This window comes from Protopterus annectens, chromosome 1.part0 (genome assembly GCF_019279795.1).
Source record: "Protopterus annectens isolate FY-2018-M chromosome 1.part0, PAN1.0, whole genome shotgun sequence".
NCBI classification, from domain to species: Eukaryota; Metazoa; Chordata; order Ceratodontiformes; family Protopteridae; genus Protopterus; species Protopterus annectens.
The window spans coordinates 28,699,754-28,713,742 of NC_056725.1; the positions used below are offsets into that span (position 1 = coordinate 28,699,754).

At 45.2% G+C, this 13,989-nt stretch overlaps 1 protein-coding gene across 1 annotated transcript in view; it reads right to left on the reverse strand.

Annotated features, from left to right (window-relative positions):
- Positions 1 to 2,285: 2,285 nt before the first annotated feature.
- Positions 2,286 to 13,989, reverse strand: part of PAK4 (p21 (RAC1) activated kinase 4) — a gene marked incomplete in the record, with an annotated part of 2,042,725 nt that continues 2,031,021 nt past the window's right edge. Inside the window, 1 exon segment of the mRNA XM_044080579.1 lies at positions 2,286 to 5,292. Coding sequence (XP_043936514.1) covers positions 5,137 to 5,292 — 156 coding nt within the window.

Here is a 13,989-nt window from a genome sequence, read left to right on the forward strand (position 1 = left end):
GCAAATAGCTATGTTTACAGAAACAAATCTATGTTTACAGAAACAAATGTACCAAACTGAACTCTGAACAAAATGTTGACTACGTTTGATATTTCATTATGAAAATGGTTTTAGAAGGGTACAGTTATTTATGATCGGGGGGGGGGGGGGCAAAACTGTTCCTTCAGTTTATGAAGGACTACTTCTGTTGCAACTTTAGAACGTCTAATATGAAAAAGAGCAGAGGTGGGGATCCATCATGACAGGAGGAGTACAGATTTTTTTTTTTTTTTTTAACAAGAGTTCGATTTGGTTCCCAGTCTACATTGAGATGCAGTTTATTTTCTTGGAATATAAATGGCCTAAAGAGGGCGGTGGTGGTGCCACGTTTAGTATTGCCGCCTCACAGCAAGAGGTTCGCCGGTTTGATCTTCGGCTGGGGTACCTTCTGTGCGGAGTATGCATGTCCTCCCTGTGGTCACGTGGGTTTCCTCTGGGTGCTCCTGTTTCTTCCCACATCCCAAAGACATGCTGTAGGTGGATTGGACACTCTAAATTGGCCCTAGGCGTGAGTGCATGCATGTGTGTGCCTTCTGTGGAAGGTTGGTTGCCGGGCTGGCAACTCGACACCGTAAAAAACTCCACTGCCAATCATGAGCAGACAAGGTGATCCGCTGGGGTGACCCCTAACCGGGAAAAGCTGAAAGAAGAAGAAGAAGAAATGGCCTACAGAACCTTATTAAAAGAAGTAAAGTATTCAACTACATATAGTAGTACAGACATTAGATTCTGCTACTGCAAGCGATGCATCTGGTACATGGCAGCACATCTCAAGCTTATAAAACTTGGATATGTGGTGGGAATGCTTTCCTTCTACATGTTGGGTGATAACAGAGGTATTAATTAGATCCAGAAACCCATATCAGAGTTCCTAGAAAGGAGAGTAGATAGTGAATGCAGGTATACAGCTATAAAAGGAAGTTGAGGAGGGGTTAAAATAATAACTGAAATGTTTACTTGACCCTAGAGATGAAACAAATAATTAGCAAGGATCATGACAGAATGGCGTGCCTCCCAGGAAGGGATAACAATATAGTCAGGGAACTGGAATTTGGTGTGTGTGTAGTGGATGCAGAACATTCAGGATCCTGTAGTACATATACTCCCACAGCCAGAAACTGTATGGGTAGGCATACAGGAACAATTGCTATGATAGGGTTTTGCAGTTAACCAAGGCAAGATATACCTGTTACTCTTACAGGTACGAATCCTCTTCATCCTCTACAAGGACTGATAAAATCATTGTAACAAAGCAGCACACTTATATGGTGGAATCTCTGGATACTCTTCCTATTTCTTCTTCAGACCATAAATGTATGGCTATACACTTACAGTTGGATGTGGGATAAAACTGAAAGAATTTCGAAAGTAAAGCAGTGCTTAAATGAAGATGAACAGCTTAAGAAGAGTTTCAGGGAGAGATGTAAGGAATCGGTAAAGAAAAATTGACACAGACTTTGAACGATTTAGCATCAAAGTGGGATACATTCAAATCAGGTTAAACTGAGCTTTTCAAAATTCAGAATACAGGAAATTACTGCATGACAGGAAAGTTTGGGGTACTACAGAAAGAACTGTTGAAAGTTCCAGGCAATTTAATGCCATGTATCCTGCAAATAAGTAACAGGAATGACTGCTAGTGCTTTGGACTTCAGCAGCATCATTAGTTTAGCAAATCTTACCATAGGAGCTTAGATGGCCATTCAAAATATTTTTTCTTTCATAAGACTTAAGGCATTACCAAAAAGAGTTTGAAACTAAAGTAGAGAGTCTTCACCCCAGAATTTGCAATGAAACCAGGGATCAACTAATTCAGATTTGAACAACTAAGTTCTCACAAGTTTGTCTCTTATAAGCTTACGTGGAATATATGGGAAATTAAGGTAGTGAAGTTTTTTTCAACACCAGCTTGTAAGAGTTGTGCACAAACTTGGTACAATCAAATGCAAGAACCTCCAGTTAAACTACAGAATGACATCTGACGAACTAATATCTGTACATCAGGTACCTTTGTATTTATTACAGATCAACCAAATGCAAAAATGTCCAGTTATTTCCAGGAGAATGACACAGGGATCTGTGTATTATACATCTGTAATCGAAGAAAAGCAAAAAACCTTTCGGGTCCAAAACCTGAGAACTTGGTTAGCAGTTCAAACTTTTTTACTTGCGAAACTTGCACAATTCCTTTTACGTGACTGGCAAAGTCAAATTAACTCAAGAGTAAGATAATCCAATCAAGATGGTCCAAAGCAGACAAGAAGACTTTATTACACAAAAAAACACAACTCTCCACAAGCCAGGCTCCTGACTTTGAGAAATTCGATTTCGTTTGGGTCTTCTAGTGTTTTTATTGGTTATTATACATCTGTTCCCAATAAAAAAATCCAGGCTTTTAATGGTGAGTGCTTCTTTAACATCTGGTTCACTGACATCTAAAACACATTAATAGGAAACATAGTTGAAGTACAGCATCTGAAGATTTAGAGAGAGACAGAGGAAGGGTTTGCTGTAGCCTAGATGTCAAACCCTGACAGTTCAGAATGGATGAAGGTTGCTTTTCAAATCACAAAAGCCTGACCCTCAGTTAACACTAACTGCTATTTAAATCACCGAAACAGCCTGTTTAACTACTGTTTTGCCCTATACAACCAAGTGAGGTGGACAAGAGCACCAGAAAACATTGACTAGATACCTTCTTGCACAGTGAGGAACTGTTTTGCACACCAGCTGCAGGAAAATGAGCTGCTATCCTTGACCTCTTGGTTACAATCACCTGTCTGAGAGATTCAGAACCAGCAGGAGAGAGTAGTAGTAGCAGCAACTGCACTTACAGAAAGAATCCTTATATGTTTAAGAAACACTTGCAGACTTCTGGCAATGGTCACAATTAGTAGTATCATCTTTCTTCCCAGTCAAACACTTCAAATATCTGATGGCCACCAGAACAAAGCTTGTCAACTTTCTCAGGGGGTGTAAAAAAATGATCTGAAATCTTGACATGGGAAAGCGACCAAAACAATTATTCAAAGCTAATGAATAAACTGTACTTTTCAGCAGCAAAAATAAAGTAGTATATGAAACTGCTTCCTGATTACAACAGAGTTTCACTTCCCATACACACGGCCTGAGACTGCAGCTACATACCATTAAGGATGTCCAGCTGGAGGAGGGATATCTGACTCCAGCTTATCCCCATCACATCACAGATTCCTGCAGCAGTGACCCTTACTATGAATACAGTACTACTGCATGCATTCTTTTCTCTTGGATAATACACGGCATATTAAGATTACAACTTGTAGAAGTCAACTGAAAGAACACAGCACTGCACATCACTAGGATAATGGAAAAAAATAAAGGCATAATCTGTGGTGGGGGTGTGGCACTACAACAGTAAAAACACACTCTTGGTGAATTAAGCCTGTGGCACACTGATAAACTCAAAATTATTCAGAAAGTTAATTGCCAATAACCTGCAATTAAATATTCAATTATATTTAATTAACCATAATCACCTACAGAATTCCTACAAAAAAATGAAAAAATAAAAAGATATTAGGACCTCATGAACAGTTTCCTCCCATCACCACTGTATGTTTCCATACCTATGGCTCAGTACAATTACATAATGCCATGGCACCATTTGGATACGAGTTCAAGTAAACTCAGACAATGAAGACAGACAATGAATGAATAAGGGCTTTAGAAGAAAATAAGCTAACATGATCCCTATTTATCTTGGACACTTTCATGTATGTAATCTATATTGTCAACAGTTAAAACAGTACTTGGTCTAACAGCACTCTCCAATCTAGTTTTAAAATTAAAAAAAAAAATCCACAAACTCAATTCTGACATCTGTGGGAGCAAAATGCTTACATCTCACAAACTACTTAAAAAAGAAAAAAAAATAGTTCCAGCTATCAGGAATCACCACACAACTGCAAAGCACATGTGTTTAAACATAAACAAATCTGCATTTTGAGGCCAGAGAATCCATGATGTGTGCTTATGATCCTGGAATTCGGTCTAGCACTTATGTTAAAACAACTGAAGTTTTTCCATCTGAAACTCTGATCTACTGTATCAACAGAAAATAGAAAGAAGAGGTAAGAGTCACTAAGCAGCAACCACCACATTTGCCTACCTTTACTCTGTGTAGGCAGATGGAAATAAAACAAAGGGCAAGTATCATCTCGATACACAATACATCATAAAGGCACAGCCTGTACTTTTGGGGTTATTCTGTAGCCAGCTACAGTCTTAATACAAAGGAGAATTCATAATCAAATAAAATATGCAGTATGTATATCACATACAAGTGATATTCATATTCATTACCCCCCAACAGTGTTGCCTTAATAAAAAAAGCAGCATATGCCCACCATCTCTGTCACTGTCTAATGATGCTCAACTCTATGCAAAAAAAGGTGCCATTTCACAAATTAATTTCCTTGATTCATGCATTGATTACTTGTGCAGTTGCTATATCTATATACACTATTAAACTGAATGGCTTCTGAACTGAAAGAAAAAAATGTGAACTAGACAATATTCCAGTGTTAAACCATATAGTGTCTATTTACATCTTCACTTTAGCCACAGTGTCTTCTTCATTGTGTAAAAAATAACCTAGACACTCTATCAGTAGTATTTATAATCAAAGGTAGTGTCATTCCATTACTTACAATGTGCCACATTAGACACACCAAAACCAATACATGAAGAAAAAATAAAAGGGGGGGAAGGTTGTCCCTATTTCCCAGTCCAGCCTGTCCCCTGACAACATATATGATAAAGAAACAAAACTCCAAACTTTTTCTTCTCTCTCCTTCAAAGTGAATGTAGTTGAACTGCAGAGATGAGGTTTAGCCCTTGATATGTTGAGACTATGAAGGCACTGGTCACCAACGCAGATACAAATTACCAACGTTGTGCTAAAGAAATAGCAGCAATGACTGCGATTTATTTCCTGAAGACATCTTTGGTCCAGGACAAATGGTTTTACTAATTCTCCTTTCAAAGACAGCTGTAACTGTACAGAAGTACTTGTAAATGACTGCGAAACTGCAACCACAGACAACATTAGTGTTCTCATTTCATCCTATTCTGCCTCATGAGTGGAACAATACAGGAAGAAGGTCCAGCTTTGCTCAAGAATGGGTGCTTCACAAGTTCACAGGCTGTGGCTCTCTGTGATGGCTCTCTTACCAACATTTGGTCCAAGAAACTTTTCAGCAATGGAGAAACCTGTAAGGAGGGAAAACACTGATATGCAGCATTAACCATATAAACAGAAGGCAAACTAAATAAATAGATTTGTTTATTATAATGATGCAGTACTAACAGCAGATCTGAAAGGAACACTAAATGAATGCATTTATGTGTTTACTGCAATAAATGCACACATTGCATTATGTTTCATATGTTCCACAAAGGAACAGGCCAGGCTAGACACAGTACTCCACAAAAAAAAAAAAAAAAAAAAAAAAATTGTAGCACTGATCACCAAAATTGCTACACCCAGTGATTACAGTGTCTTACATACAGACACAAAGTAAAAGTAAAAAAAAAAAAAAAAAAAAGTAAAAAAAACCACATGGTACTCCCAATTGGTATTCAACATAAATACAAAGTTTAGAGCTTTTCCTCACGATAAACAGGACTTTGTCATAACAATGAAAAAGAAGTTATGTACTCACCATAACGTTCCATCTGAGTAGATACTTCATTTGTCTGCAACCTGTGGGAGTCGGATCCGACCTCGGATCCAAACCGGCAGCTTTCCAAGCTTCAAGATCCGAGCTCCTAGCTCCTCCCCCCTACCCATAATCCCTTACTACCAACCACATTACCTCAGATTGGTTATTTTGCCCTATAGGCTAAAGACGGAGAAGAAATTCTCCAAAGGACAATAGGTTACCGAGGTTCGGGGGATGGCAGGGGGGGTCGGTTGCAGACAAATGAAGTATCTACTCAGATGGAACGTTATGGTGAGTACATAACTTCTTTATCTGAAGTAGTTACTTCATTTGATCTGCAACCTGTGGGACAGAGTCCCCAGCTTACCTAAAGGCCCTGGGTGGTCCCTACAGAAGGATATTCCGAAGCACCACGGAGCCAAAGGAAGCCCTACTTCTGGAGATCATGTCCAGCTTGTAATGAGAAATGAACGTGTGGGAAGAAGACCAGGTAGCTGCTGAACAAATATCATCTACTGGAACTCTAGACCAAAAAGCTGTTGAGGTAGCCACAGATCTAGTAGAATGCGCCCGAACGGCAATCGGAGCTGGCTTCCCAGCTGAAATGTACACTTGTCTAATACATTGAGAGATCCAATTTGCCACTGTCACCTTAGAAATTGGTTTGCCCATGGCTGACTTAGCATAAGAAACAAACAACTGGTCTGACTTGCGAAATTCTTTAATCCTATGCAAGTAAAAACGTAGTTGTCTGTGCACATCCAACTTGTGCAATATGTATTCACCTTTGTTTTGGAAACTCGGGAAGAAAACAGGGAGATTAATAGACTGATTAATGTTAGTCTCTGTGGGTACCTTAGGTAGGAAAGAAGGATTAGTCCTGAGGGCCACCCTATCTTTGTGAAAAATAAGGTATGGATACTTAACGCACAAAGCTTGCAACTCTGATACCCGCTTGGCTAAGGTAATAGCAACCAAGAAGGCCGTTTTCCAAGATAAGAATTTTAAAGGCACTGAGGCCGCCGGTTCGAAAGGTGGTCCTGTTAATGTTTGTAAGACCAAGGTAAGATCCCATGGAGGAATAGCCAGCTTAATGGGAGGCTTTAAGAGAAACACGCCTTTTAAGAAGGCTTTGCATATCTTTGCTGACGCCAAAGAATTTATGCCATCCCCCACATGATAATGAGAGATGGCTGCAAGTTGGACTTTAATGGTGGACGCACTAGCTCCCTGCCTAAAAAGGAGGGATAGGAAGTCCAGGATAGTGGGAATAGGAACCGTAAAGGGATCCAAGTCCTTATCCTTTGCCCAGATGGAAAAGCGTTTCCATTTACTGTTGTAGAGCTTTCTGGTGGATGGCTTATGAGCTGCCACCAGAATGGCCTTAACCGGGGACGAGATACCGAGAGTCCTTGCCATTAACGGAACTGGGTCAACCAGGCCGTGAGACCAGGTTCGGAGTGTGGCATCTCATCAGATGCGAGATTAGGTCTGGTCTGGGATCCAGAACCCATGGGGGGGCCACACTGTGAGACTGCAGAAAGGGGAACCAGACTTGTCGAGGCCAGAATGGGGCAATGAGAATCACTCTGCTCCCCAACCGACAGGCTTTCTGGATGAATTTCGTCATCAGAGGAAGAGGAGGATACGCATAACGGAAACCGGGCGGCCAAGCATGAACCAGAGCGTCCCTGGGGGATTCCCCTCTGGGGGGAACTATCGCGAAGTAATCGCTGCATTTTGAGTTTAGGGGAGAGGCAAAAAGGTCGCAGCGAGGTTGACCCCATTTGAGGAATATCTGCTTCGCGACAGAGGGATTCAGAGACCACTCATAAGGGCTGGGAAATACCCGACTTAGGCTGTCTGCTAACATGTTGGACCGCCCCGGAATGTGCGTTGCTATCAGAAAGCGGTTGGTGGAAATAGCCCATTCCCACACTCTCATGGCTTCTCAACACAGGGGGTAAGACCTGGTCCCTCCCTGTTTGTTTATATACCAGACAATGGACATGTTGTCCGTCTGGAATGCAATAGTCCCCAGAGGTAGAAGGTGATGGAGAGCTTGCAACGCCAACAGCACTGCCCTCATCTCTAGGATGTTGATATGCAATGCAGTCTCTAGAGAAGTCCACGTGCCTTGGACAGACTTGCCTGCATAATGCCCGCCCCACCCGAGGCAGGAAGTGTCCGTGGTCAAAGTGGCTTTGACTGGGGGAATCACAAAGGGTCTCCCTTCTTTGAGTTCTCGAGCCTGTAACCACCAAAGTAGGGAGTCCCTGCATGCCCTGCTCAGAGGAATCGGCATGTCCAAGGGATGGACCGATAGTGACCATTGGACCTGGAGAGTCCATTGTAACACTCGCATTCGCAGACGGGCATGGAAAGAGAGGCCGATCGCTGCCAACACAGACCCTAACGCCCTCAGGACTAATTCTGCTGGAGGAGCGGGGCTCCAAAGAATGTCCAAGACTTGGCGAAACAAACTGTTTAGCCTGACCGATGTCAGAACCACTCTGGAGATTCGAGTATCCAACCTGGCCCCTATGAATTCTAGGGCTTGAGTGGGGCACAGGCAGGATTTCTTTAGATTCACTGAAATGCCCAAATGACCAAACAGAGATAGGGCGTAATCTCTCGCTGTAACCAGAAGATGCTTGTTGGGGGCGGTGAGGAGCCAGTCGTCCAGGTAAGGAAACACCTGAATGCCCTGGAGTCTCAGGTGGGCTGCAACCACTGCCATGACTTTGGTAAACACTCTGGGGGCTGAGGTTAGGCCAAATGGAAGAACCCTGAACTGATAATGACTGGCTCCTAGCCGGAAGCGGAGGAACCTCCTGGATCGTCTGTCCATTAGTATATGGTAGTACGCATCTTTGAGGTCCAACGAGCACATCCAGTCGTTCTCCTGCAGAAGGGGGAGAATAGATTGGAGGGTGACCATCCGGAATTTTCCTTGGGTATGAACAGGTTCAGGGAAGAAAGGTCTAGAATGGGTCTGAGGTCCCCAGTTTTCTTTGGCACCAAGAAGAACCTGGAGCAATAACCCAATCCGGATTGATCTGGGGGAACGGGCTGGATGGCTCTTTTTCTTAGCAACTCCGAAATTTCTTGAGTTGCAGACTCCCTTTGATGGAGTAGAACATCGGGGAAATGTTTGGGTTTGGGGGGGGGTGCGAGAACGGTATCGTGTAACCTCTGGATATTATCCGGAGCACCCATCGATCGTTTGTAATGGACTCCCAATTTGACAGGTGCTCCGATAATCGCCCCCCGACTGCCTCCAGAGAGGGACAGTCAGGCAAGCCCTCAGGGCTGTTGCGCGGGTCCCTCCGAGAAAGGTTCTCTAGACCCGAAGTTACGCGGGCCCCCACTGCCTCTGGGCCGGCGTCCACCTTGTCCTCCTCTGCCTCTAGAGGATGAGTTGTCCGCAGCGGGACGGGAATGCTGAGATTTATGGAACCACAGCTTCTTCTGCCCTCTCTGATTCCTGGAGAAGGATCTTTGGGGGTTAGAGAAGTGGACTCAGACGGCCGACAGCGTCTTCCCATCTTTTTTGCTTTGGACAAGCGTGTCGCGAACTGATGAGCCAAATAAGGCTGAACCATCGTAAGGGGCGTTCGCGAAGGATGCCTTGAAGGGATCCGTGAAGTCGCAAAGGCGGAGCCAGGAGTGCCGTCGCAAGACTACTCCAGCTCCGCTAGCTCTAGCGGCTCCTTCCGTGGCATGGGAAAGAAGCCGCATAGATGCATTTGATATGGACTTTAGAGTGGACATTCGAGTCTCAAAAACCTTTTTGTCTGGGACCGACATGGACTCCGGAGGGGATGCAGCGAGTCACGCTGTAGCCTGATAGTGTTGTGCCATGTAGTTCAGCGACCTTATGGCAAAGGTTGCTGAAGCAAACATCCGCTTCCCAATACAGTCCAAAGCCCGGGACTCCTTGTCCGGCGGATGGACCGAAGAACTTTCTTAGGCAAGTTCTTTCTTAGTGGCCGCCGCCACCAACATAGCATCAACCGGCGCGCCTTTGGACCAAGAAGGTCTATCAGAAGGAGGGCTGAGGACCTTATCTGGGCGTCTAGGGATAGGCTCCACGGTGTCGGGCTCCTTCCAAGCCCTGGTGGTAATTTGGTCCACCAAGGGGTCGGCTGGGGGGGACACCCAGGAGGTAGATGGGCCTGCCTCAAAGGCCTCCAGAAATACGGACTCTTCCAGGGAGGGCTTTTGGGCAGACCACCCCCCTCTTATACGCAACATTTCCATGATGTCTCCAAATGAGACATCTTCGGGGGGGGGGGTGACCTTGGGGAACCCTCCGTATCATCCAAATCCGTATCCGTGGTAATGGATTCGGGGGAGTCCAGGTGCCTCCATTTGCACGGGTGATTCCGAGGCACCGCTTCGGCGGGGCTGTCCTAAGAGGGCTCGTCCACCGGGTGGTGTTCCTCCCTAGGAACTAACTGGAGGCTTTGGGCAGGCTGTCCAGATGGACGGATGATCAAAGACAGACCCTGATACAGTGGGGGCACGGGTGGATCCGAAGGCCTGGTCGGGGACCTGGATGACCTCGACAGTACCCTCTCCACCACCTCAAAAGCCGAGGGAGATTCACTGTCACCAGCCTGAGAAAGCAACCTCCTCGGCTCCGAGGATAGGATCGGGGTCAGAGCCGAAGCAATCGGACCCGAGGTAGTGGTGTGCTCCGCTCCAATCGGTGCCAAAGACACAACCACCCCCTCGGATCCGATGCTCAACCCTCGGCCCCGAGAGCTTGGATCCGACAAGCTCAAAGGTATAGTCGGCATAGAAGACACTATTCCTATCGGCACCGACGTATCCCCGGATCCGAAAGGGCCTGGATCCGACAACTCCGAGACCCGATAACGGGTCGGAGAAGGAGCAATCGGGGCAAAAATGGGGGCTGCGCTCCCTCCCAAAGGTGGGGGGGGGGGGGCAAGAGCATCCCCATCTGCATCTGGGTCTGTAAAAATCTTCGCATCATCCGATCCATGTCCGCTTCGGAGATGCTTCTAAGTAGACCGCGAGGAGGTAGTCGAGGAAGGCCGGGAGGGCCGCCTCGAAGACCTCGAGGGAGACCTATCCTCCTCCTCCGGCTCCGGAGAAAAGGAAGGTGAACGGAGCCGAGAGGACAAGGATCCGGAGACCCTCTCAGGGGACTTCAAAATCTTTTCAGGCGGAGCCGAGGGATGAGACTCGGCCTGCCTGTTTGAAGTATGGCCCTCTCTCTCTCTATGTTTCTTCTTCTCCCTGTGGGAAGAAGAACCAGACTCCACAGAGCTAGTACCCGATAAGGGAGGTTGAGTCCCAGGTACAGCTAAGGGAGTAGCCGGCGCCGAAGCTACAGGAGTAGCTTGAACCCGGCTGGGAGAGGAAGAAGCCGATTCCTGAGGGAGGTTTCCCGCCAGGATCAGCTTGTTCTTCCTGTCCCTAAGTGCCCGAGGGTTGAAGGCCGCACAAATTTGGCAGGCCTCCGACAAACGTGCTGCCCCCAGACATAAAACGCACTGAGTGTGGCCATCAGCTGGGGAAAGCTTGTGGCCACACTCAGTACATTTTGAAAATATAGCCTTAGACTCAGCCATAAATTCTCTCACACACACACACCCAAACACTAAGGGGGGGAGGGGGGGAGAGAAATTTAAACTAAGGAAAAAAGAGTTTTTTTTAAAGTGGGTTTTGAAGGATTCAACGCTAAAACAACACACACAATTTAAGCTAGAAATAGCTATAGAAAAAGGAACAATCTCACCAGGCCAGGAGCTCTTCACTAAGAAGCAATTGTCTTTAGCCGCGGCAAAAAACGATCTGAGGTAATGTGGTTGGTAGTAAGGGATTATGGGTAAAGGGAGGAGCTAGGAGCTCGGATCTTGAAGCTTGGAAAGCTGCCGGTTCGGATCCGACTCCCACAGTTTGCAGATCAAATGAAGTAACTACTTCAGATCAATGATTCATTTTGTCCTTACATACACAAATCAAATCATATGACCACAATAGGCAAACATTTAAGAAAATATATCATCACAATTAAAATGTATTACTAAATAAGATGATAACAGATTAACTGTTGATCTAAATAGTTTAAGTTTTAAAATACATGAAACAGAGACCTGACCATTAAGTCCTGGGGGTTACGGGCCCTAATTTTAAGCTGCCAGTATAGCTCTTGGGCTTCAACCCTCGTTACACTTTTCAGTGCTTACACCCATGGGGGTACTTTCTAATAACAAAGTCCTTTTCACATTTCCTGAAAAACAAATTTTCTGGTTGCAGCTTATGGTATTTCAGCAACCTCTTTTGAAATACCATCAATCATATGTCCAGTAAAACACTCAGAAAAAAGGTCTCACAGGAAAACCAATTGATTAAAAAGAAAAATATAGTTGTGTACACTTACCATAAATGTAGATGTCTGAGTGTATTCACTCTGTTGCAGTCATCACACTTGGGTTACCTGCCTGCAGGTAGCCCACAGTCCGCCCGAATACAGAGTCTTGGGATTTCTGCGTCGGATGCCGTCGCCTCTTCCATGACATCAGGATGTCAGGGGTATAAAACATGCAGCTGGCACCATTACATCAGTTTTTCTTGCCCCAGATGTCAGGAGCCCCCAAAATAGGAAGCAATTGCATAGTGAGAAACACCTCCAGTAAAAACTAAATACCATAGCCATAAGATATGGCCAAAAAGAGGATAAGTAGAAAGTCTGGAAAAGTCAGAGGGCTGGAGCGAGGGTACCCAGGACTGCAACAATGAATACACTCGAACATCTACATTTATGTTAAGTGTACACAACTGTACTATGTTCTTCATGTTTCACTGTTGCAGTCATCACACTTGGGTTGATTCCCAAAGCTGAGGAAGGATGGAGGCAGTCAAGAAGTATTAGGGCTGACTAGCAGGCCTTGTAAGACTGCTGTGGCAAATCCAGCTCTGGATTTAGAAAAGACAGGTAAGTGGCAATGCTTGGTGAAGGTGTGTTCATAACTCCAGGCTGCAGCTTCCAGGATGTCCCTGGTAGGGCCTCCCCTGAGAAATGCTGTAGACGTTGAGGTAGCCCTAGTGGAATGAGTTCTGATCCCCTGTGGGGTAGGTTTTTCCATGGTGTTAGTAGCAGAAATGGATGCAGTGTGCTATCCATTTGGAAATGGTTTGCTTTGAAATAGCCTTGCCCTCTGCCCCTGTAGGAAAGCTGACTAGCAACTGGTCAGATTTTCTGAACGGCTTAGTCCTGTCAAGGTAGAAGCTGAGCTGTCTGTGCACATCCAAGTAGTGCAGGATCCTCCTCCCTTTACTCTGAGGGTTAGGGAAAAAGGTTGGTAAATGGATGGATTGGTTTAAGGCCACACTTGATGCCACCATGGGTGATGGGTTAGTCCTGGAGACCCTGTCAGCCTGGAAAATAATGAAGGGTTCCACAGCCATTAGTGCCTGTAGCTCAAACACTCTTCTTGCTGAAGTGATGGCTAGAAGTAAAGTTGTTTTACAAGAGAGGAATTGTAACTCTGCTTTAGCAGCAGATTCAAAAGGGGGGAAGCGTGAGCTTCTCTAGTACAAAGAAAAGGTCCCTGGCAGGGGTGGTAGCTCTCCTCGGGGGTCTTAAATTGTTAGCACCTCTCAGGAACTGTTTGATCAGAGGGTGAGAAAAGAGAGGTGGCTCCGTATTGTATTGAGCTGAGATGGCCAAGGCATTTAATCTTAATTTATGCGAAGGAAAGTCCTTTGTGGAGCAGCTCTGCTAGGTAATCCAGAATTTGAGGTAAGGAGGGCACGGCTATGCCGTTTCCTAGAGACTGACTCCAAGAACATATCTTTTCCACTTTTATGAACAGGATTTCCTAGTACTAGGCCTTCTGGCCTCAAGGATGACATCCAGCACCTCTTAGCTGAGGGTTGTTGGTGTTGTGTTCAGGGAAGAAGCCAGGCTGCAAGGTCCAGTGTTTGCAGCTGAGGATGCAAAATCTGTCTGTCCTGCTGGGACAGCAGTTAGGGGGTCTGATGTATGCGCCAGGGTGGCACTGCTGTTAGACTGCGTAGGAGTGGGTACCAGTGCTAGCGTGGACAGTCTGGTGCAATAAGGATTGTCCTTGATCTGTCCTGCTTGATCTTGAGTAGTACTTTTGAGAGGAGGGGCAGAGGGGGGAAAGGCAAAAAATGATAGTTTTTCCCATGTAAAGGACAGGGCATCTACTCGCCATGCTTGGCTGTGGGGATTTCTGGTGCAAAA